Raw genomic sequence first — 24,677 nt, 5'->3', positions numbered from 1 at the left:
GACTGGGAAGGTCAGGGAAATACAGAAAAAAAAAAAAAACCCAGCAAAGAACAGAGAGAAGAGAGGAGGCTGGAGGTGCAAGGAGTGTGTCCCTGTCTGGCACTCTGGATGAAGGGCCGTGAATCAGTTATCTGCGAAGACAAAAGGACAGGAGGAAGGGGGAGGATTTATAGTTAGCCTATCACTGGAGTCACTGGGTTGGTGAAGGTCCAGTTTTTTTATATGATCACCAGATAATTAATTTAACTTTGAACCTATGTGAAGATAAATGGATTAACGGCAAAGCAAAAATGAACTTTTAGTAACCTCATCAATGTTTGGAGACATGCTTTTTGGACTAAAACGGTGAATTATTAACTCTCCCTGCAGTAGAGGGATCATTCTACCTCTGCAACAAACACCTTACATCACATTAGAGACAGTAAGAAGCCCCCACAGTGGCACCACAGAGTTTCTGCTGCTTGATGCAAAAAAGCAAACTGGTCCAAACTGGACACAGAGAGAAAAGTGAGCTCTCTTTCTCTCTCTCTCTCTCTCCCTGCTTCTCTCCCTCTCTCTTTCTCTGTTTGTCTTCTGTGCTCTCATGCCCATCCAACCGCAACTTTTCTCTGCAATTACTGTGGTGCATCCAAAATATAAAGGAGCTGCCAGACAAACAATAAGCAAAGCAGCTCACACAGGCAACCCCTCTCTCTCTCTCTCTCTCTCTCTCTCTCTCTCTCTCTCTCTCTCTCTGTCACACACAAACTGTATCTCTCCTCAATAAATAACACAAGGTTCCACCCTCCAATAGAGCATTTGTTTGGGCAGCAGTTGCAGACTGTTGTACATCTTGGAAACTCCTGAATTAATAATCTAATTTCTGACATGTTTTCTTGAAGTCAGTTGAGCTGACAGTCCTCTTGCCCGAGTAACTTTTTTTCTTACCTCTCCTGGTTGTGAGCAGCACCACGCAGATTCAGCCCTCCTGATGTCTCGCTGTTGTGTTTATTAAGGTCTGACCGTGTGGAGGTCCTCATTTATATACTGCTCCATCTGCGCATGCTGCCCCCTATCGGCGGTCCTGATGTCTACACCCAACCTTTGCTTTGCCAGTGGATTGCCTCATAAATAATTGGCTTATCAGCACAATAATGGAGCTTTAATGGGTCCAGTCGGAGACGAGAAAGATAAAAGACTGACTAATTTGATGAGATCAAGGTGGCAGAAAACGAGAAGTCTGAAAGGGTGTAGGGATTAATCTATAGAAGCAAAGCCTGCTTTAGGACACAATGGAGTTGAGAACAAACAAACTTGTGACTCTGTCTGAATCAATCGCAGGTATTGATAGAGCACATAAGGACACTGAACCAGACATTCATGTTTTGTAATCACCAGTTGTTTACTTGCTGTTGTTTATTTACACAGAACAGGATGTGAGCAAGTTTGCAATTTGTTTTATTGGAGTAGTAGTGCGTTTTTATTAAAGATCTGTCAGAGTCAGTTGGTGGCTGTGCTCTAATTGTTTTTTTTTAATTGGAATTTTACAGATTATCATTGAAAACGCTGATGTCAACATCTGGCACAAGTTTTGTGCGTCAAGTCTGCACAATCAATAACTCTGCTATCAGGTTAACTAAATGTCAGTCTTTTAACATGTCAAAAACAACTCGGTATTACTTTTAAATGATAAACCACAAGCAATTTACATTTAATTTAATGCTTTACCTTAAAAAAATTCAAAGTTTAAACCCATATAAACCAACTGATAACTTGTTTACCGAGTGCTTGGCTGCAGTCAATATGCAGATGAATCAGTGAGTACCCAAGATAGAAAACACTGACACAAGAATGTGTTGTTTTCTTTGTCTGAGAAAGAAAGTCTTAAAAAAAACACCCAGTCCCTATGAAGAAATGTTTTATTTTGGATAAAGTCTGAAAAAGAAAAAAAAAAGTTTTAAAGTGTCAAAACTGTTTGAATGACTTAAATTTATAGAAAAACTAAAATGATGTAAAATATAAAGATGCTAGAATGGCCAAAAATGTAAAACAGCAAACAACAAAACTGCTAGGATTGTTGGAAAAACAGCTAATGCAGCTAGAATGGTTTAAACCACCACATAAAATACAAGCAAGCAGCAAATATTAAGGTAAAACTACTTAAACAGCAATCATGAAAAAAGTAGATAAAAGTTCCCACTGTAGATAAAAATGAGGATTTATTAAAATTAAAGTGGACTAATTTTGCCACAATATGAGCTGTGTTTTTCTCTTTTTGATCGTTGAAGACATTTTTATGGCTGCGTGGATTTTTTTTTTGGTCATTCAGGTTACAGACCAACCAGTCTGAAAAGGGGTTGATTACTGACACAGATGTTTGGAGACAATTTGCATGACTTCATCAGTTTAAACTGACAACCAAGGGCACAACTGCACAGCAATGAAACCTGGCTCTGCTGCTAAATGAATAAAAGAAGTTGTACTCACGAAACGAATCTTGTGCACAACTAGTTTCAGTTGCTGTATTGTGAAGTTGCAAATGTTGTCGCAACACAGAGGCGAGACCTTGTTTTCAGGGAGGATCAGACAGGATTAATTCACTGATTAATTCACACCCTACATCTGAAAACAAACATTTCTACTTTCTACTTCTTGAATTCTCTTCTTCTTTTTTCTCTCTTCTCTTCTTTCTTTTCAGACACAGACACAAGAGTGACCTGGAGGTTTTAGAGGGGAAAAAAAAACCCTAAAAAAAAATTATTCCTGAACCAAAACTATGAAACAAACCGAATCAATGATCTGTGTGTCATTACTAATGAATAAGCTGGTGTATCCCGGCTGACAAAGATACTAAAATGACAATTATTGTTGTGTGTTTGTGTGTTACTGCTGATCTCTGATACACTAATAAGACACTGATACTTTGCGTGGAAGCCAAATGTCTGACACTATAGTGTGATCACATGTATTTTTACGCCTGTATATTTCCTCTTTCACATCCTGTCTGGTGCACGCAGCGGATGGCAGTTAATTCATGTAAATGTCCTGTTTTCATTGGGTTTTTTTTTTTTAAATGGCACATTATGTTCTTTTGTAAAGACGTGTTTTTAATGTCATTGCCAACGTTGCATTGAGTGAAATGAGAGGCGATCCAAACCATATGAATGTAATCTGTCTTTTCATATAAAAGTGCATGAACCCCATGCTTCTGTAAACAATGTCCTGGCAGCAGTACATACTGCATGCTGTTGGGAAAGAGGGACATTCATACATTTGCAGTAGGCTCAGTTCCTCTTTCACACATGTGAGAAGCCTGTGACCTGTGGGGTGGGGGCTGGTGGGGTTGGGGGTCTCTCAACTGATTAAAACTGATGACAGATCTGACCTAACAATAGACTTACCCTGTCCTTGATTATGTTAACATTTCCTTGCAGCCGAAGGGCACCGCCCACAGAAATATTTTCGGAGCGGTGTCCCATCCAGCCTCAGCGGGGCAGTAGAATACAGGCTCCGTTCACTTCCATAAACCTCAACCTCAAGGTGAATACTTACCCTGAAGCACCACCAGAGGACATGAAAACTGTTTTAGAAAAGAAAGAAAGAAAACTCCACCAATACACAGAGACTACACTTCAGTAGAATAAATGTGTTTATTGCACGTTCACAATTAAAAACAAATTTGAAAATAAAGTTTGGCATAGCAGCGCTTTAAAAAAATAAGCTAAACTGACAACATTGAACAGTGCAACAAAGCCCAGCAGCACAGGAACAATTCACTTATACAAAGCTTTTTTTTTCCTAAAACAAAAAATAAACTAACATGATTGTAGGTTGACTGCCATGATTCCACCTTAAAGGGGCTGTATCATGCTTTTTTAGCTAGTCCAAACCCTAGAAATGGCACTAACATGGTAATAGTTAATTTTTGGCGCGAAGGAAAAGTAATTTTGTGTGAAATAAAAGATTTTCTGGGGCTAATTCTGAAACCCGCAAGAGAAAGCGCTCTGTTTCACTGAAAATCCCGCCTCTCCCCCTGTGGACTTTGACTGACAGCTACTTCAACCAATCAGCGCTTCAAAACAAATATGTCATGCGTTAGCTTGTCTAAGGGTTAGCTTTAGCTCTTTAGCTCTAGCTTCTCTACACGCAAAGACACACGAAAACGTCTTTTCCTGTTAGAAACTCACCAAGCACAGACCCTTCAGACTCTTGCTCTTGCTTGATTGTTGCTTTCAGACGATGGTTAAAGTTTATCTCCGTAATCAGAGTTAGAAAAAACTGCCTCTCTGAGCAGCAGAAACACGAGGAAAGCTCAAACACACAGGCACGGAGGAAAAAAATGCTTTGGGGGTGTTTTTGGTGGGTACATAACTATATAACAAGGTTAAAACATACAAAAAGTGAATTTTGCATGATACAGCCCCTTTAATATCTACACACAGTCTTCAGTAAAAGCTACTGTGACTTTTTTTTTCCCTGGATTTTTTTTCTAAGTGCAAAAATGGCCACAGTTGGTTTTAAACACATTCACAACCACTGTCAGAATCCCTCATCAGTGTGTTCGACAGCCAGCCAGCAGGGCGAGGGCTAGTGAGAACAGGACCATCTTAAGGGAGGCTCCAGTTCTAGATATTGCAGCTGGAAAGAGAGTAAAAAAAAAAGAGGAAACTGTTACAGCCTGGCACAAAAAATCTAGCAGCGCTCTCGGGAGAGACCCAAAACATTTGGAAATCGTATTTTTTTCATGAATTTCTCTGTAATCTTACCAATATTACTTCTTCAGCAGCCAAGAATATACTTAAAGCACTATATTTCAACAATAACTATACATCAATAACCACGTTCAATAAAAGCACAGACAAACAAACAAACAAAAAAACCTTTCCAAAATGTTCATGTGTGTGAGATACAGTCTATTTTGAGGTCCATGCTTAACGATTAATATGATATCAAAAGTTTAGATTGTTCTGAACGGAAACAGCATTACTGAGGATGCAGAAGTGACAAACCTTTGCGTAAAGTCTAGAGTGCGCTATAATAGTGTGTTTTTAACCACAGGCATGCGTTCTGACATTTCAACTGTTGCTTAAGAAAAAAAAAGTTCTTACCATTTGAGGACCTCTCTGGATTGAAGAAAAGTGAAAAAAAAAAAAAAAAAAAATCAGCTTTAGACATTTTATTTCACTGCATGGAGACAAATACTGTGTGTGTATCGCATTCGGGCACCTTTGATGGTGAAAGTCGTCTCCATGCCAGCGTGGATGTGGTCCGTCACGTGACAGTGAAGTAACCACGTCCCTGGATTTCCTGCCACCATTTCAACTGTTTGGAAAGTCCCCGGGAACAGATCAAAGACATCTGCACGATGCACACGGTCCGTCTGATTCACACACACACACACACACACACACACACACACACACACACACACACACACACACACAAACACAAACAAGTACATAAAGTTCAACAAAAGAGGAAATAAGTCATGAACACGAGAAAAGATGCTTCCCTTCTTACTGCAAAAAGGGAAATTTAGGCAAAGAACGATATCAGTCAAACCTTGTAGGTGAAAGTCTCAGCGTGGAAATGAACAGTATGCATGTCCACTTCGTTGCCCATCCCCAGCAGATACCAGTCAACCTTCTGGCCCTGAGTCATCAGCAGCCCGTGGAGGTTTCCATACAGCTTGCCATTGATTCCTGCAATAGTTCACACAAAGAATTACACTGAGGTCACAAAACGGTTGTAGGGCGATGTACAAATTCTTATCCTCCTATACCGCGAAGGCAACCTGAACATGAGTCCGTCTCACAAAAAAAACACACTCACACGCAGGATCAAAGGCAGTTTTTCAATTACTCTCACATGCACGTTGTACCCAAAGAAGTCCATGTATGCATATAAAGAACATGCAAACTCCATATAGAAAGGTTCCAGCTGGATTAGAACCCAAGTGATGAGGCCAGAGTGTTAAACACTCCATCACCATGCAGTCATCGTAATATCCATGCAGTTAACATATTTAGGGTTAGAGTTAGAGGCCAATATATTTTTGTGCATGTCATTTCTTACAAACCGTATATCTTAGATCAACACAACATTTATGTGTGCAAACAATTTGTTTAACATGAAGGTTTTAATATTCATATCATAGGAAGTGGTGCAGAGGGAGACACACTGCTGAAACTGCTGAATCTGATTTTGTTGAATGTTTCTTCCTTTTAATCGTTCCACTTTTCTCCTCATCCTTGTCAATTTTGGAATTGTTATGTTATGTTATGTTATGTTATGTTATGTTATGTTATTTTTTCCCCCCACATTTCATAGTTCCACTTTGGCATTTCTGTGTCCACTGGAGTAAAAAGACTGCGTTGTGACGGACACCGGCCCTGTTAGAGAGTTATCTGTTTCACTACAAAGGCAAACAGTTCTAATTTGGTTTCTTTCATCAAGAAAACAGATCTGTGTCTGTGCCTAATTTTTACCTACATGAGACCTACTCTGTCCACCACCTTCATGCCGTCCCACCCAGCTGTTCTTACCGTGCATGAGGTTGCTCTCCTCAAAGCCTTCATCTGGCTCGAATGTTGCAGGATCGACGCCAAGGTACGTTCTGATATTTTCTTCCATGTACCAGGACTGGTTTTCATCATACACCATGAAGAGCAGAGCAAACTCATTTTCCACATCACTTCTTTGTCTGTCGGACCCCTGGCCACGCTTCAGAGTCCCTGGTCTGCAGATCACCAGAGGCCCCAGAAGTCCACTGTACAGATCCTACACATAGAAATAAGGTGTTATAACAAACATGTGGTATTGCTTATTGAGCATGCATGCTGTATAATGATTAATGCACCTTGATGAAATCAACAGTGGAGAAGTATGCATAAGAGATGCAGTTGGGATCAGTGATCCCTGGACCAGAGCTCTCAGGAACGTCCCAAGTCAACTCAAGAATGTGACCTTAAATCAAAAGAACATGAGATAAGGGAGGGAAAAAAATCAGTCCCACTGCTTCTGAAGATGGATCAGAAGAAAACATTACAAAGAACAGAAGTCTTGGTCGGGAAAGCGTGGACATGTTCCAGCATATGTCTCACCAGGTTTAACAGGAACGTGCGCCCCGCTGGCCTTTACTCCATGCGCAGTGATTGAGTACGGTCGGCTGGCTCTGTTCTTGAATGTGATCACGATTTGTTCTCCCACTTCTGCTTTGATTATTGGACCTAAAGCAGAAATGAAAACCTGAGTCATTTTGATCTTTTCTTGGTAAAATAACAAAAGCAGCACTGATCGGCTAAGCTTACCCATAACTCCTAAATGTTGCTGATTGGGCTGTCGATCCTTCTGAACTGTGAAGGAGTCGTCAGTGTATTCTCTATACACCACCTTCTTATAACGAGAGCCAATCCGATTGGTCCCTTTTTCCACAAATATGCTGCCTGGACTGGGAGACATGTACCATTTTGCTTCCATTAACAAACAGTAATAAGTTTAGCCACTAATCACAGGTTCGGACTCCAGCACCGAAATACTCCTGCAATTACTCCAGCAATAATCCTGCAATTATCTTACACACACCTGTCCTCTGATGTGACGTGGTGTTTCTCAAACTCCCAGTCTCTCTCAGGTGAGTAGTCCCACTCCACTTCATCAGCGCTGATGAAATACTGCACAATTTTAGTCGGCTGTGTTTGCGTGTGCTTCACTTTTTTGTGTGGGCAGTGGTTCACCCTGTAAATCTGCCTCATGCCGGCTGAGTAGTGGTCTGTTACTCTGCAGCTCACCTCGTGCACACCTGTCGGGAGAGAGAACTGAGGTCAGGAATTTGGACGCATGAATGAAAGATGCTTTCTTTGGCTTTATTCTCTGTGCAGACATTTTTTTTAGCAGAACAGAACCATAACATGTGTTCCTGACACTCTGTTTATATGTGTGTGTGTGTGTGTGTGTGTGTGTGTGTGTGTGTGTGCGTGTGTGTGTGCATAATACAGTAATGTTACTAACCAACGACGTCAGGCTGCATGGCGACGTAGGCCGTGGTATGAGGGAAGAGATTGACAGTGTCGCGCGTTGTGCTCTGCTTCTTGAAAGTGTTGCCTTCAAAATAAATACCGTGGATGTCCACTTCAGTGCCTAACCCGAAGGTGTACCAACTGACTCTGTCTCCGGCACACATCTCCAGTCCATGAAGGTTCCCATACATGCGTCCATTCACAGCTGAGATGAAGGAAATGAATCCATCAGAAAACTACAGACAAGTTAGCTGGGTGCCAGTTATTAGTCTCAAATAAAAAGTAGATGCACAATCAGTATGAATATTTCAAACAAACAACTAAAGGACAATTGAAACACCTTGAAAAAGCGCTATACTTACCATGCATGTTGTTGCTCTCCTCAAAGCTCTCGCTCTCTGCATTTGTCTCATTATTGCCAAATTTTTCAACATTTTCATCTAAATACCAGCTCGAGTTTTCATCCATCACAGAAAAAAGAAGGAAGAACTCCTTATCCACGCCTTTCTGTGAACCAATACAGACATCCAGGAACCACAATGAGGATATGAATATGTTTCAGATGTGTAACGTTAATGGTTATGTATTTAAAACACAGTTTTGACTAATAAAATTATGTAACCTTCTAAATTGCATAATGAAACTCAATCAATAATTTTATCAACCAAAATGAATAATTAAATATTAATAATTAATATTTGTAGCTTATATATTTTCAATTGAAGTCCCATACATTTATCTTTAAGTTTGTAATTTATTGTGTAATACAGCATTTGTACCTGGGTTCCCTTCACCGACAGCGCTCCTTTTTTACACACAAGCAGAGGTCCAACTAATCCGGAGTTGGTGTCCTTGATGGGATCAGTGGCCGAGTAGTACAGATAGGGGATGCAGGGAGAATCAGAAGCCGAAGGGCCGTCCAGCACCTGCCAGACGTAGGTGAAGTTCTCACCCGGACCAACGTGGGAGCCTGGTTTGACAACACCTGCAGTGAGAAAGACAAAGCAAAATGACCTTAGCTTTCCAATCAGCATTTATAATAACTTTGCTCTGTGTGGAGACATTGAAATGTCTTCCTTCCTTCCTTTCCTTCCTCTTCCTTTCCTTCCTAACGGTTAAAGCAGTGGTGCAATACATATCTGCAGCAGTGAAACGGGCTGCTGCCTCACCGTCTTTGTAGCTGCTTCCCTGGAAATGTTTGTCATAGTGCAGCCCATGCGGCTGGATACTATAATTCCTGTCAGCCATGTTCAGAAATGTTATTCTGAGGGTGTCTCCTTCCTCTGCTCTCAGGACTGGACCTGGGAAAAAGCAGACAAACAATAGAACAAGATAAAAGGTGTTGCCTACAAAATATAACACCCCCACAGACAAAAGACAGCACTTTCATTTTTATCCAATCTGATAACAATGAAATGGAGAAGTCTTACCCAAGATGCCCAAGTGTTCAGAACGAGGCTTTTGAGTAGTGAAGGTATCATCTGTGTACTCTTTGTATATCACTTTGAAGTAGCTGCCCCCAATTCTTCCTTCGCCTCTTCCGAAAAAAGCCTCTGAATCTCTGTGAAAGGGAGGAATGTGGGAAAACGCATCAGCTGTGAGGCAGGCAGAAGAAGAAGCAGTAGAGAGGAAGGGATTTACCACTTAGAAAGCAAACAGAGCAACAGCTGGTCGGTCAAAGGCCTCGAGGAACAATAACAACTGATTGACTTTATGATTATCTGCACTGTTTCCTCCAGACACAACAAACTTATTATACCGTAGAAATGACAGGCTCACCTATAATCAGCCCTGACCACGCACACAAACAGATGGAGAGCTTTAGAAGTGACAGTAATTAAAAGGCCAGACAGGCTTGGGATAACTACTGGACAAAGCAGGCATGAGCCTCGGCTTATTGTGTATTTGGTGCAAATTTTTAATCAATTTTCAGGTTACAAAGCAACAACAGCTTCCATTTTTCTGACTCTCTGTTGTCATACTATTGGACTTGCAATCACGTTCACGCTGACAAACTGCCATCAGATGAGTCGGCCCACCTGTCTGCCTCAGTTAGCGATACGTTGTTTATCAGGTCCATGTCTGAGGGAGCATAGTTCCACAGAACTCTCTCGGCTGCCAGGTAGTAGTCCCGCACAACACCGCCCAGCGGTTTGCTGCTGGCCTCAGCGTCACATGATTTCACCTCATAAAAGGCCTGCATCCCAGCTGAAATAAAAGAATACACACACACACACACACACTGAAATGTTTGTGGTGAACAATAAGCGCCTGCACTTCAGGAAACAGTCTCTCAAGTGTGAAGGATCAGAAATGATTCTTCATAAACATTCAGTTTACACGTTCTTTCGTGTGTTTTTGCTGCTACGGTTCATTTTCTTAACAAGAGGACATCAGATACACTGAAAACTATCATACATTAAACTGATGATCTGAGTAGAATTGTCTTATCAAAACATCAATGAAGGAACTTGAACGAGCACAGGGTTTTATTGACATTCCAGAAGGACTCAGAGAAATGGCATTTCAAAAGTGTCAGCATTACAAAAAGGGCGTTAAAACAAGCAATGCTGATTCAGTTGTATGCTGAAGGAACTTTGGACAGCTTGTAAACCTAAGAGCTGGCAAGTTTAAAGAAGAAATGCCAGCTCTGCTGCAAGAATCCTCAAATCATCATGAACCGACAAAATAGATTTACTTCCCGAAAAATGCATTCTCGCTTGTCAGCAGTCCTGCAAAAGCAGCCGCCTCAATAAAGGCCGAGGGCAGTGAGGTCAAAGGTGACACATCACGGGGTTAAAGGTCAGGTGTCTTACCCTGCAAGTGGTCATTAACCTGGCAGGTCAAAAGCCACTTTCCGCCCGCTTTTGGAATCATCTCAGCTGTAGCAAACGTGGCAGGGAACAGGCTGAGGACGTCAGTGCGGTGGCCACGGTCCAGGAGAGTATTCCCATGGAAAAAGGCAGAATGAATGTCTACCTCGTTACCCATGCCAAACAAATGCCAGGCTACTGCACGGTTCTGGCACAACTGTATTCCGGGCAGATTACCAAACAAGTACCCATTAATGGCTGTCACATGGAGAGAAACACAGAAATGGGTTAGATAAAGGGACATAGAGGACACACTCACATTGATCCATGAAGGTTACTTTTGTATCATTTGTTAACATATGATGTGGGGTAAATCTATTGTTTAATCATATCAGATAAATTTATGATTCCAGACAGATGAAAATAGATTATACATATACACAAGAAGTTAAAAAGACAAAAACGTAACAGAAGCAGTTGGAGAAATTGTAAAAAAGCCAGATGTGTCCCATTATCTTAATGTTAATGCAATCTCTGACAGACTTTAAAGTTCACAGTTATCGTCATCTCTCACCATGCATAAGGTTTGACTCGTGAAAGTCCGGGTCGTCTGGGTCGATTCCAGCGGAATCAGAACAATTCTCAATATTGTCGTCCAGGTACCAGCTCAGGTTTTCATCCACCACATTGAACATCAGGAAGACATCCTGGTCCACGTCATTGCGGGCCGACTCCGGCTGTGACGGGACTGTTTCTTTAGCCGTCTTCAGGATCCCTGCAGTCGCAAAGAAAAGTGAAACACAAAAAGCAGGACACATTTAATCCTTGTTTGGACGTGGATTCCCTCCGAGTCTGTTTTTCCCGTGGAGCTTTGCTTCGCAGATTTGAAGTGTGGTCATTAAAAGATTAAGATCGTGTGTTCCACTTTTTCAAAGAAATCTGTTTCAATAAGCCCTTTGTGGCTGAACCTATGATTAAGGGATCAACAGATAACTTCAGTTTGACTTGCACTGGTGCACAGTTGATGCTAACCGACAGGTAATCACACCAGCGACATTCTGTTTAGATCAGAGCATGCGGCCACACAACTCAGCACCTTTCTTGCATGTGAGCAGCGCTCCAATAAGTCCAGAAGCAATGTCTCTTGGGGCATCAAAGTGAGAGTGGTACACCCAGGTCAGGCAGTTGGCATCATCATCAGTGGGCGCAAATTCCGGTCTGACCTCCCAGCGGTAGGTGTAACTGCCTCCCGGAGGCACGGCGTCGTCCCTCTTCAGACTGTCTGATGTCCCATCTGGATAGAGCGCGCCTGGTAAACAAATACACAGCGTTTTTGTTGGGGGGTTTACTGCTGTTACTTCTTCATTTGAGACAGCAGCTGAGCCTGGATGGTTGCACCTCATGTGAGCAACAAGTTACAATGCAGTTACATTCCTAACTAGCATTTCTGCAACACAATGCCAGGAATTGCACAAGTAAAAACAGAATAATCAAAACACTGAAAGTCGCATTTTATCACATCTGAAATAAACCAGGATGTCAGGCACCACCTGTAAGCACACAGCCTTAGTTTCACTTTCAGTCTGACTGAGGGTCTCCTCTGGAAACAGTTTATCAGAAGAGAACATGCTTGTAATCTGGAACAAAGTTCATCTGACAAGATACTTCCCACCCATGCCCACCCCGGTGACGAAAAGTAAAAGATCCCCTTTACACGTCACCACATGTCCAGTCTGACGCACTTTTTCGATTATGTTTCCTTATGTAACTGATCTGCAGCACTGAATGCGACTGATACACTGCTACAGCTGTAAAAACAACATAGTCATATATGCAAAATGATCACACTTGCTGTTAAGCCCTTTAACTTCGGGGTCACATAACGGTGTAGAGGTCAGCAGGAAGCCTTTATCTTCACAAATCAGTATTGAAAATGGAACAACAGATTTCACTTCAATCAGAGAGAGTAAATGCATGAGGAAATACAGTTTGTGTTTTTCTGCGCTCACATTCCTGATGCTCACTCTTTACCTTCGGCATTTTTCTCATAGAAAACTCCATGAGGGTGCACAGAGTAGTTCCTGGATGCGAAATTCTTAAGGTGGACCACAATGGTTTCATCGACCTCTGCCCGCAGGATCGGTCCCAGGAAGCCCAGCCACTCAGGCCGCGGAGACAGGCTGCTGTAGGTACCGTCTGTGTACTGTCGATACATCGCCTTCTTGTAAACGCTGCCAATAGAGCGGGGCCCTTTCTCCAGGAATATAGATGCATGCCTGAGTTAGTTTGGCAAAAGAGAAAGAAAAACATGAGAGGAAGACACGGAGCAGCTGTCAGACTGAAGGCTGGGCGTGTGAAGGAAGTCGGAGGAGACAAGGCAGCTTTTAATCCTGTTTTGGCACAACACACAGACAAGGTCAGGTTACTGTCATGATATACGACACAGAATTCCTCCTGCAGATGTACAAATATGGCAAATGCTGTGATACCATTCCAAAACACAGTTTAAGTCTGTTAGCTGAGAATAATCTTTGAGTTTATAATGTCAAACTGAGTTTTGCTTCAGCGTGCACATAAACTGTAGTTCTGTCACTGTAGATGTAACGTTGCAAAACATTTCACCGAGCTGCACTTCATTACTAATTTGAGATGTTATTACTGTGATTACATGGCTGTCAGGGGTAATAACCTGTTACTGGAACTGTAGTAAATGCAATTTTGTACCATAACTGCAGCAGCAGGGATGACACTGTGTTACATATACTCGTACTTCACATACAAATAGGCTGCACTGATAACCTTGCGACAGTCTGATAAGAGTGGTCTCACTGTGCACCTGATAAGAGCAATTTAGTGCTTTCTCTATCTTCGTGTCTTTTTACAGACTTGGTCTGGGAACTCCAGTCTTCAGAGTCATGCTTATGGTATCAGTTCTAGCAGCCACATCCTCATTTAGGGGACCATTTTTGAGTGATAGGGCTAAAAATGACACTAATTGGAAGTGTTTCGGTATTAATCTGCTGATCAATAAATTGTAAAGCAGTGTAAATGCAGCAGGAAATTTGTGGAGTACAAATGCCTCTTGTTGAGGTCAGCACTGGAGCTGACTCACAGGACATAAATTCAGGAAAGTCCAGCATTACACAAGGATCTGCTCCAGACCTGTGTTAGGAAATCCTGTAAGACAAGACAAACTTCTGACTAGAAAACCACTGAACACTTTTTCAAACCTGCAGGCAACATTTATTATTATTATTATTATTATGATATGAAGTACTTTACTCACAATAGCAATAAGGAAGGTAGATAAAGGCTACACCCATAACACCCCTGATCATAAATTCCCAGCAATCTTTCACTGTCTGTGACATTGTATGTGGATCGGGTTGACTCTGTTGTATGAAAGCTCACTGCGTACATCTAAACATGACTGGGAGATAAAAGGGGAGCACATCCTCCAGACATTCCTGACTCACATCAGATATTTCTGTTTTTGGCACTGCGCAGGGGAGTCATAAAACAAACTGATCTGGTTCCGGTTCGTCTTGCCACTTAGTAACCGTGTTTCTGGTTTCAATTTCAGTGAGTAAAACAAAGCTCTGACCTCATGAGTAAGAACAGTTATTCACTGTCATGTTTTCCATGCATCTGCCAGACTGCAGGCAAAGCACACAACAATCTCCCCACAGGTCTAGACAATGTCACACACTGACTATGAGACAGCACAGGACTTTTGGTGTAAAACTTACTTATTATGTCTAAACTGTATTTTCCTTTAGGGAGGGGTCACTTTTTAAAACTTTTTTTTTTTTACTTTGCTGCAAGTTATATCAACCACATCATATGATAAAATGAACAGGAAGTCACATCACCTGTCATTCTTATTAAACACAAGTGTTGTTAAGCATCATAACTCACTCATCGTCTTCGATTGCCTTGCCGTTCAGCAGGTTTTTTCCACTTGGAGCGTAATCCCACCAGTCCTCTGTGATCCCCACGTAGTAAACCCTCTCCCTGCTGCGCGTCCCCTCCGAGGCGGAGGAGAGAAGAAGAACCAACAAACACGCAGCAAACTGCCCCAAAGTCCGAGCGGAGAACATGCTGCTGCTGCCGCTGCTGCTGGTCGCGCCGTTTTGCGGCTTCTCTGGTTCAAAAGGCGGAAAGAGCGGAAATCTCCACCAGTTCCTCTTCCATGTGAGAACGCCCGTACGTGCGTTTGCAGTGCGCCTCTTACGAAACCCTGAGGAGGAAAACAGTCCGTCTATTCAGGGGAAGTGCCGGTGTGACCGCCTCCAGAGGCATCAGATGCGCGGCGATGATAACCTCTGAGTGTTCTCCCGTCAATTATCTTTGACGTGTAATTGAAATATTCCCCTAGGAAATTAAGATCGTTTATCTACTTATGTTTAAAATGCAGAGTCAAACGTCCTGGACCCTGTAATTTGGCTGTCGGATTTCCAGGGGCGATGAATCAGCACAAAAGTTGATTTCACTTATAAAATTATTGTGGCTTTACATTTCAGAGATGTCACTGGACTGACAACAAAACCCAGAATATCGAGAATTAGAGTCCCGCATCCTTATATGACAATGCGTAAAAAGTCAAACACAATAAAACAAGTTAGAATCTTCATTAACCTACAATTCATTAACAACAGAACAAAGTAAGACATGGTTAAATGTCCTGCACTTCTTAATAGCGAGGGATCGTTCACTGAATGAACATCCGCCCGTTTCCTATCTGCATCTATGTGATTTACTGGCTTGTTGCCTGACCTAACAAGCTGTGAAAAGCTCCCCCAGCTATTGGCAGTTCATTTTAAGCCTTTCTTTCCCCTCCCAAACTGCTTAAGTTTTGCCCGGTAAATGTACAAGAGTCTTAATTCAAACAGCTGACAGTTTAATATTCTGCTCTCACAATAAAATTGGAGTTTGTAAGATTTGCAACTAATTTATAATAATTTTATAAATAAAACGGTTTAGTCAAAAATTGAAACAACGTAGACCAATTAAAAAAAATAGTATTAAAATAAACCTCCATTATCAAGAAATATATAAGGCATGAAACATTGAGGCCAGACTGTAACTACAGTGTTTCCATCAAAATAATGATTTGTATTCAGCTATGAACAAAGCCAGATGTCAAACAGACAAACTACTCCTAAGCTCTGACTTGCTGCACTTAAACAAATATGTTTTTGAGGTCAGCAGCTTGCAATGCCACTCTCCTTAATCCACTAACTACAGTACGTTTGAGCAATTTTCCCAAAGAAAACATTAAAACTCTTGGACGGAGTGAGGGCGCCACCTGCTGACCGAATCTGTGCTCTACAATCAGAGAGGTCAAGGGTCACTTTCAGTCTCTGGTGGCACAAAGTTAAAGACACAGGCCTTTAAAACCTGAAGAGTTTAAACCATTTCAAGAAGTCGATTTCCTGAAATTCAACAGTTTAGAGAAATACTGTTGATCCGTCCATCCGTCCATTTTCCACCATCTTTGTACTGCTTTGTCCTGTGTCTTTAGCCTGTGTATTGGCCATTTAAATGATGCCACTATAGTATCAACACAAAAATTTAGTGGGAAGAGGAGCAGAGCTCAGTGGTTTGCACCAGTAACTAATTTGTGAAATTCCTGCCAATGGCCTAAAAACCTTTTGGGCTACTGTTTGTTTGATTTGTTTTGAAACTCATACTGACTTTTTTTTTTCATCTAACAAACTGGAGCTTCAGTAGCATGCGGAAGAAGCATATACATCCACACCAGCCTGACTCTTTCCTGTTAAGTTACTTGGCTACATACTATACTGTGAGACAACATCCTGTCCAACATGACAGTGTTTCATGAGTTTGAGGTCAGTAAATCTGGCAGGCTGTTCCATCTCCTTGACTTTTCAACTCCGGAAGAACTTCTTCCAGAATTTAAAATGATTTATCATGACTTATGATGAATCCTGCTCTGCTGAGGCAAACGTCATCCGGGGAAAGAATTCCTTCCCATACTGTGGGAGTTACGGGAATGCCACAGCTTGCAGAATGTAGCCTCCTTATCACTTTAAATGGAGTCTTCTGCCAGTCAAGGTCAGGCTTGTTTTCCACCAACAGAAGTTACAGTGATAATGCGTCAGCTCAATATCCATCACGTCTTCTCCACACATTGACTGTGGGACCTTAATGAAGCTTCAGAATGTGGACATTCCTCTCAACCCAATGCTGATGATGAAAAACCAACTAGGGACTTTGGGTTGTCAAAACTTAAAGATCAACAGCAAAACCAACAAAAATCAATCTGGCATCAACAGAGAGGATTCATCAATTTTTCATTGGGGGCATGACCCACATATTCATGCTTATATAATGAAAGAATGTTCCTTACAAACGTGACATAATTCAAAAGGGAAATAACTTGGTCTCTATTTAGTGCCAAGAAGCATTTTTGCAGCAAAGAAATAATGCAACAAATAAGTTTCTATTTTTTTACTGTGATAACTTGATTTAATTACATTAAATGACACATCTACACATAGAGTACAAAGATTTTCTGAGGTGGTTGTGATCGCCTCTCCCTAAAAACAACTCTGCTATCTTCCCCTCAGGCAAATGTTTATGGACCAAAAGTTCAGGCGACGCGCCGCGTTCACGTGACAGCGCACTTGCATGTGAACGCGCACGGCGGCGCGCCCCCGCCGTCTTCCTGCCGCTGCAGGCGGTCTGTGCAGACATGGCTGTCCTCAGTAAGATACCGCACAACTGCTACGAAATCGGCCACACTTGGGACCCGTCGTGCGTGCATTCCGCCGCGGCCGTGACCAGGAGCGCCCTGGAGGTGTCCTTCAAAATATACGCGCCGCTGTACCTGGTAGGAGGGTTTATCTGGAACATTTAGCTCCTGCTGCTAGCTAAAGTTAGCGAGTGTACCAAGTCGAGCTAACTACTACGTTTAAACATTAGCTCGCAAGTCAAGAGAGAGGGATCCAAGTTCAGACATCGCACGTGGACTGGTTGAAGAGTGCTTTCATTTAATGACACATCGTTGTCTTGCTAATTATGAGAAGCTAGCTTAAAAAAAATGTCCAGTATGAACTAAAGTGCTTCAACATTCTGATTGCGATATAAGGGTCCGCTGACTGACCACCGCTCACCTGTCCTCTGCAGATAGCAGCAATTCTAAGGAGACGGAAGAAGGATTACTATTTAAAAAGGCTTCTGCCAGAGATTCTGTGGTCTACCTCTTTCCTCACCACCAATGGAGGGCTCTACATTGTTTTCTTCTGCATTCTCAGGTCAGTATGTCAGATTAATGAAGTGGAGAGCCACAGGCTGCGCATATCTTTATAGCAGCTTAATGTCAGATGAGTCACACCAGCTTAATCCTACTTTTTAATTTTGTACATTGTGTTGTCATGAAATGCTATAGTGTCCATGTTAACCTTGACCTTTTGTTTTTGTGTGAAGTTGTGCTGCTGTGATGAAATATTTGCTGAACAGATACATCCCATGGTACACTGTGTTGACTTTTTAGGTTGGTTTGAAACTCTTTAGCAGTAAGATGTATCACTGCAACACACAAGACGTTTTGACGCACAACCTGATATATTGATGCTAAATTAAAGTTGAATACTCCCTCTGCAATGGCAGTGCTATGTAAAGTAGGGAACAATGTTTTAAGTCACTTCAGAATCAGCTCGCTTCTTTTATGAAAATGTGAAAGGAATGTTCATCGTCCCACAGCAGCACAAATAACACTTTTGACCTTCTTCAGGAAACTCTTGGGAGGGTTCTACTCCTGGTCTGCTGGGTTCGGCTCAGCTCTGCCAGCCTCCTATATCGCTATCCTCCTGGAGCGCAAAAGCAGGTGATACTTCTGCCTGTTTCTCATTGGTCTTATCCTATTAATGCTGAACATGTTACGAAGTCCGAATGATCAATTTTGCCTGTTTATACTAGCTCAAGCACATTTAACAAGTACAGCACACTAAAAATGCAATTTCTAATCTGCTATATGTTCTAAATCAGGCGTCCTTGTATTGAAATATTATGCGTTTACTCATAATCTTTTTCTTCTTTTCCCACCCCTGCCAGGAGAGGGCTGCTGACAATATACATGGCAAATCTTGTAAGAAGTGCTCTGTTAACGTCAGCATTTTTTGTTCCATGTAAATAAAGACTTCCACGTATAACGACTGGCTTCAACATGCTTTCAGGCCACCGAGACTTTGTTCCGCATGGCAGTGACCAGAGGCATCGTCAGACCCATCAGGCATGGCGAGGTAAAATTGAAGGAGGTATTCTGTGTGTGTGTGGCATCAGTGGTTCCGCACAACCTTTAGCTCCTGCCTTGCTGCTGCTGACATGAAATGATATGCATAATTCTTCTAGCCGAAACTCCCAGACGGTTTGATGTTTACAAATCTGAAAAGACCACCAGACCACTTATGTTACATTTTGACTATAACCATGAAATGAATCCAGTCATTCATGTAGTAAAAGACTCAATCAGTTGAAGCTTCCAAATCTTTTTTTATTAAGAACTGAAACCAAAAGAAATCTCCACTCTGTGCAAGTGTGTCTCCTAAACATTACATAATCATGATTACAATGATTAAATGCCAAAGTCCAATGGTAAAAACCATTGTGAGTTCAGCACATTGTCAACAAGCCAACCAGTAATCTCATGTGACGTTTATCACAGCATCTGGATTGCAGTGGTTGAACTGAGCCATTGTGCTCAGAATGACTTCTTATCTTGATTTCTTCTGTCTTTTGTTTCCCTTTAGGTGCTCTTGTTCTGTATAACTGCATCGCTCTATATGTTCTTCTTCAGGTCAGAGCAGCGCTGAAAACATGTTGGTTCAGTGATATGTGTGACGTGACGTAACAAAAAAAAAATCGAGATGATTGTTGTTTACGTTGCAGGAGTAAGGATGGACTCAAAGGCTTTGCGTTTTCCGCACTGAAGTGAGTCGTCTCTGTCTCGACTTGTTGTTCAGCCTGCCGGTTACGTCTCGGTCTTGGTGAGGCTCATGAGGATGTTCATTTTTGACGCAGGTTCATCATTGGGAAAGAGGAGATTCCTACTCACTCCATCACGGCGGATCACGGCAGCGCCAGGCCTCCGGAGAGGACGGCTGCCGTCGAGGCCCGGGGCTCCCCGGCCTCAGCAGGAAGGCCCGACTCCAGGAGGAGAACGCTGTTAGCTTACACCCGGGAACTGCTGGAATCAATGTGAGGCAAAACAAATATTAACACAAACGTTTGTGCCACGATAAAGCATGACTTACTTTTGTTTCTTTTCTTCTCTTTTTGAATCAGATGCAAACACGGTCCAAGACACAGATGTTGTAAACATTACCATGACAACTGCATTTCCTACTGCGTAAAGGTAAGTCTCCTGTTTAATCCACGTGACACTTTTTGTGATTTTCTTCATTTGATGGTAGATGATATAATATTTACATCTTTTTCTTTACTCCAGGGGTTTGTCAGGATGTTCAGTGTTGGCTACCTGATTCAGTGTTGCCTTAAAGTCCCTTCTGCATTCAGGCAGATGTTCTCCAAGCCGTCACGACTGCCCTCGCTCTTCTACAACAAAGAGAACTTCCAGCTCGGGGCCTTCCTTGGCTCCTTCGTCAGTATCTACAAGGTTAATTTTTTTCTTTTTATGGCATCAACAGTTTACTTTTGGTAGTTTTCTTCAGCCGCAGCTGCTTAGTTAGAAAATTATAAAACAACTTGTTCAAAGTTACCCATCTGCGTGGAATATGTTTCTGTGCTGTTTTCTGTTCTTTGCTGTTCTGAAACCATCTTTAAAATCTTGACCTGCCTGTCACACAGGGAACAAGCTGCTTGTTGCGCTGGCTGCGTAACATCGACGACGAGCTCCACGCACTGATAGCAGGTAAACGGCGGCCGTAAACACTCTTCCAACGTATTTTCACCAACTTGCAAGTGAACTGCTTCATTTGACAACTGTTTCCTTGAATTTCAAGGCTTCTTGGCGGGCACCTCAATGTTCTTCTACAAAAGCACAACGATATCCATGTATCTCTTCTCGAAGCTCGTGGAGGTAAAGCGCAGCTATTTTTGAACCACTGCCAAACCATTTTACTTTCTCTGACACATTAAAGCCCATTGAACTTGTGGTGACCGGTAAAAGAGCAACCCGGCACAGTTCAGTGACACATTGAACCTTTCAGGGCACCGGAGCAGCATCTGTCCCAGTGTGCTCCTCTACTCTTTAATCCAAACAAGAAACCAGCCAAACCTGAACAGCAGCACATCCCGAAGAAGCCAAATTCGTTACTTTCATTTGCATTCTAGCGCTGCAGAAATGTTCCAGGCGGAGAGGTTGTTTGTAGTTCATGAACCCGGCGTACTGTTTCTGAACTAAACTTGTTTTTGTTTCTGTGTACCCCTATACACTTCTGTCTGCTCATCAATCTCTCGCAATCTTTGCAGACCATGTACTTCAAGGGCATCGAGGCCGGCCGGTTCCCCTACTTTCCTCATGCAGACACGATCATTTACGCCGTCTCCACTGCTATCTGTTTCCAAGCTGTAAGCAGAGCATGCGCACACTAATCCACTTGTTGAAGTAGTAGTACAACCACTTTTTGTAAGGATTTAAAGCACAATTCATCAGTTTTGTTTTTTTTTTCTTCTTCCCACAGGCAGTGATGGAAGTGCAGAACCTCAGGCCGACTTACTGGAAGTTCCTCCTGCGTTTAACGGAGGGCAGGTAACTGTCCAGCAAGGTTTTATGACATCAGTCAAATTAGGATGAGTGTATTTCTCTTAGTGCAGGTACAGAGTGTGTAGTCCCGACTGAAGTTCAGTTAGACTGATATTGTGAAACAGGTGAGTCACTGGTCGATCAGGCCTCGTGTGATATGTGGACCGTTTGCCGTCCCATATCTTCATGTCAGCTGATCCTCCGCTGTTTCGCACAGTCCTAATTTAATTTTTACAGTATTTGAAGAAAAGATGACGTTCTCAGTTTTGAAGACATTCCACCTCTCACCTCGGTTCTTTAGACTCCTCAGACAAGACACGAGGTTGAGTTGTAACAAAAAGGTTCACGAAGACGTTTCTTTGTGTTTTCTTCCCAAGATTTGCTCTGATGAACCGGCAGGTGCTCGACGTATTTGGCACTCAGGCCTCCAAGGACTTTAAAGACTTCGTGCCCAAACTGGACCCTCGCTACGCCACGGTGGTCAGCCGAGCCGCGCTTCCACCAGGAGGCGACGCCCAGCTGGGCTGACCTGGGAGCGGCCGCCGACCGGGGATTCAGGATTACCTCGACAGCCCTGCTGTTCTTGCTGACTGACCTAAGGATGTTCATAAAGGTGTTCCGGGTGCATTGAAGTGCTGCTTTTGTGTCGTGAGATGGGAGATGCTTTGGATCGCACAGAAGCGCAAAAAAAAGAGCTGTCGGAGAGCAGCGGGTCGTGGGCGTTAATTGTAGAGGCGCAAGCGCACACTTACACACTTCGACTGGTTCAAAAAGATGAGTCAAAACGTAGCATCTTAGCTAAGCTATGTGATCTGGGAAACTTTACATAGTGCAGAATAAACTAATAATTTGAGCCCTCTGAACGAACAGTGAGATTAAATTTTATCCAGTTTGTATGAAGGTAAACAGAATCTTTGATTCTCAACTCAGTTTAGGATAAACCCACATTCCTTTCATCCCTTACTTATTCCTCATTTTGAAAGTTACATTTCTTTTGACCAAACTTCTTTTTTTTTTTTTTTTTGGTGCTTGAAATGGTTGCAAACACACCAATAGGTAAAACTCACTAATCTTTTTGCAGTGGACAATGATAGCAGAGTGCTGGCTAGAAGGAGGACTCGATAATCACATGGATCACTTGGATGTTTTTGGGTGGGTTTTTTTTTTCTTTTTGAATGTGCATTTTGCAATTCTGCAAGTGCAGCCGACAGTCAGTATGGTTATGTAGCCTTATCAAATATCTGGTAGCAATGGGAGATGTATTTACATCGTCTGTCTGTGGCAGGCGTGCACAGATGGGGAGTTTTAGCAATGTTTTAAAATTGAATTTGATTTTTAAAGGCAAGTGAGGTGTTTTTGTTTTTCCAAGTTTCACTACGTCGGATTTTACTTTGTCGACAGTATTTGAAAGACTCGAGTCACCTTTAGAAAACTATTGGGATAAAAGAGGCGAGCGAGGGTTAAAGAAGAACAAAATGATCCTCCAAGAAATGTGACTTTAATTTGCTGTCATTACAACTCATCAGCAATTTAAAAAAACAACAACATTGATTTCACCATATTAATTACTGTGAAGGAGGCTGTAGGTTCAGTGGTACTTTGTTTATTTCTTCTTTTTTCAGGCAGATGTTCACATTGCAGTCGATTCTTCTGAGAAACAGTTTCCCTTTAGTCCGAATTTCACTGATTGTGTGCTTTCAACCTCTTCTGAGGAATTAACTGTAGCCTCAGAGATGGTTTAGCTTGGGATCGAGACAGTTCAGTTCAGGGTGTACAGCCACAGACGGCAAAACACAGTTAAAGAGCAGTAGTGGTTGTTTCACATAAAAAAATATACAGTTAAACTACGTAACACCCGAATCGCAGAGACGGACACTACAGCTTCAGATCTCCTTTAGGCGAGGACTTCAGTAATGATTGAAATCTTTCAATTTAGATTATTCATGAAAGACTAAATGATTCCATTGTATTTTTTTTTTTTTTGGTATCCACTAAAAACTGTGAAACATCTCATGACATGAGTAAAATTACAGTGGCACAACGGTAAAGTAACAGTGTAGTACTTTTTTTTTTTTTTGAATATGTCTAAAGTCACTTTAGACATGCCTGACCTCCATATCAGAAGCCATGATAGTGAAAAATGCAGTGCAAGATTAGTGGTGTGACAGAAAAAAAAACATGATATATTAACCAATTCAGAATTACAATGGAAGCAAATGTCTTTATGTATAAAGGGTACATATTAAAAATATTTTTCAATCCAAATTTTGTTTGCTTTTTTGAGTTCACAGAATGTTTTGGAAAAGTTTTTTTTTGTTTTTGAAGAGCAAACTTATGTCTAAACACAGTACCATGTGCAGCCCCAATAAGAAAACTACCTAAAACAAACAAAAAAGCTCTGTGAGAGAAAAAAAAAGAAAGCTATATATTTGATCTGTCGTGACAACAATGTCCCTATAATGTATAATATGACTAGAGTAGTGTTGAAATAATGTTTTCAAAAGTGTAATGACTCCATAGACAAGGCTGCATTTCTTGGATTGTTTTTTTTTTCTTTGCAGATTTGGTGCTGTCTGCTTATCAAAAATAGTCATAGTGGAAAATAAACCGCAATGCTCTCAGTAATGCTTGTGAAAAAAATATTTTACTACTTCATTAAATTATCAAGTCATGCTATGGACTTTAGTATTTTCAGAATGATCCAATATTACTACATTGTTGGTTTTTACAAATATAGATTGATGTTATTCAGAGTTTTTCTTCATGTTGTTTGATCTTTACATGATCTGACAGCCGGTGGTCAGGATTATGCACGTCCCACCTTTTGCCGATGGGGGTCAGCACTGTGTCAGGGTTTAGGTTTTTCAGTTGAATTCAAACGGAGAAGAAGAAGAAGAAGCCCATACAGGAAGTATCACGTGGGATGACGTCAGAAATTACGTAAACGAGTAAGTTATCACGTTCAAAGTAAAAGCACGCACAAAAAAAATCCCTTCTCCAAGCGCATTAACGACGATTCACACTCGCAGTTTCAAGAGCAATTGCATGTTTTTGGGTCATAATCCTCGTTTAACAGTAGACTCATAACTGATACTAATAAAACCGCACATCTTCTTCATACAGAAACTATAATACGCT

At 41.8% G+C, this 24,677-nt stretch overlaps 2 protein-coding genes across 2 annotated transcripts; one reads left to right on the top strand and one right to left on the bottom strand.

Annotated features, from left to right (window-relative positions):
- Window positions 1-4,285: 4,285 nt before the first annotated feature.
- On the bottom strand, window positions 4,286-15,070 carry hephl1b (hephaestin-like 1b). Its single transcript, XM_030101215.1, has 20 exons — window positions 14,729-15,070; window positions 12,842-13,086; window positions 11,907-12,119; window positions 11,385-11,585; window positions 10,814-11,068; window positions 10,037-10,205; window positions 9,428-9,558; window positions 9,167-9,298; window positions 8,777-8,982; window positions 8,360-8,504; window positions 7,990-8,202; window positions 7,564-7,780; window positions 7,290-7,429; window positions 7,083-7,208; window positions 6,839-6,945; window positions 6,525-6,759; window positions 5,542-5,681; window positions 5,206-5,359; window positions 5,088-5,102; window positions 4,286-4,617 (listed from the first exon to the last, which is right to left on the bottom strand). Exons 1-20 carry the CDS (start codon window positions 14,908-14,910, stop codon window positions 4,532-4,534), a joined length of 3,312 nt encoding a protein of 1,103 aa, XP_029957075.1. The 5' UTR covers window positions 14,911-15,070; the 3' UTR covers window positions 4,286-4,531.
- Window positions 15,071-17,505: 2,435 nt separating this feature from the next.
- On the top strand, window positions 17,506-23,706 carry tmem135 (transmembrane protein 135). The gene is made up of 15 exons (XM_030101590.1): window positions 17,506-17,666; window positions 17,963-18,090; window positions 18,570-18,662; window positions 18,890-18,923; window positions 19,012-19,077; window positions 19,585-19,631; window positions 19,724-19,765; window positions 19,856-20,032; window positions 20,120-20,189; window positions 20,283-20,450; window positions 20,642-20,705; window positions 20,797-20,873; window positions 21,266-21,364; window positions 21,478-21,545; window positions 21,917-23,706. The coding sequence occupies exons 1-15, from the start codon at window positions 17,529-17,531 to the stop codon at window positions 22,065-22,067; spliced, it is 1,422 nt and encodes a 473-aa protein (XP_029957450.1). The 5' UTR covers window positions 17,506-17,528; the 3' UTR covers window positions 22,068-23,706.
- The last annotated feature ends 971 nt before the right edge of the window (window positions 23,707-24,677 follow it).

Source organism: Salarias fasciatus, chromosome 10 (genome assembly GCF_902148845.1).
Source record: "Salarias fasciatus chromosome 10, fSalaFa1.1, whole genome shotgun sequence".
Classification (NCBI taxonomy): Eukaryota; Metazoa; Chordata; class Actinopteri; order Blenniiformes; family Blenniidae; genus Salarias; species Salarias fasciatus.
This window is presented reverse-complemented; position numbering and strand designations above follow the sequence as displayed.

Excerpts from the sequence above, each read along its gene's own strand:
- hephl1b (XM_030101215.1), bottom strand. The coding sequence starts at position 14,910 with ATGTTCTCCGCTCGGACTTTGGGGCAGTTTGCTGCGTGTTTGTTGGTT. Across the intron at positions 10,206-10,813 it reads GGTTAATGACCACTTGCAGG|CTGGGATGCAGGCCTTTTAT; the intron begins GTAAGACACCTG and ends CTTTTATTTCAG. Across the intron at positions 7,430-7,563 it reads CACGTCACATCAGAGGACAG|TCCAGGCAGCATATTTGTGG; the intron begins GTGTGTGTAAGA and ends CATGTCTCCCAG.
- tmem135 (XM_030101590.1), top strand. The coding sequence starts at position 17,529 with ATGGCTGTCCTCAGTAAGATACCGCACAACTGCTACGAAATCGGCCAC. Across the intron at positions 19,766-19,855 it reads TTTGCGTTTTCCGCACTGAA|GTTCATCATTGGGAAAGAGG; the intron begins GTGAGTCGTCTC and ends TTTTTGACGCAG. Across the intron at positions 20,451-20,641 it reads CCTTCGTCAGTATCTACAAG|GGAACAAGCTGCTTGTTGCG; the intron begins GTTAATTTTTTT and ends CCTGTCACACAG.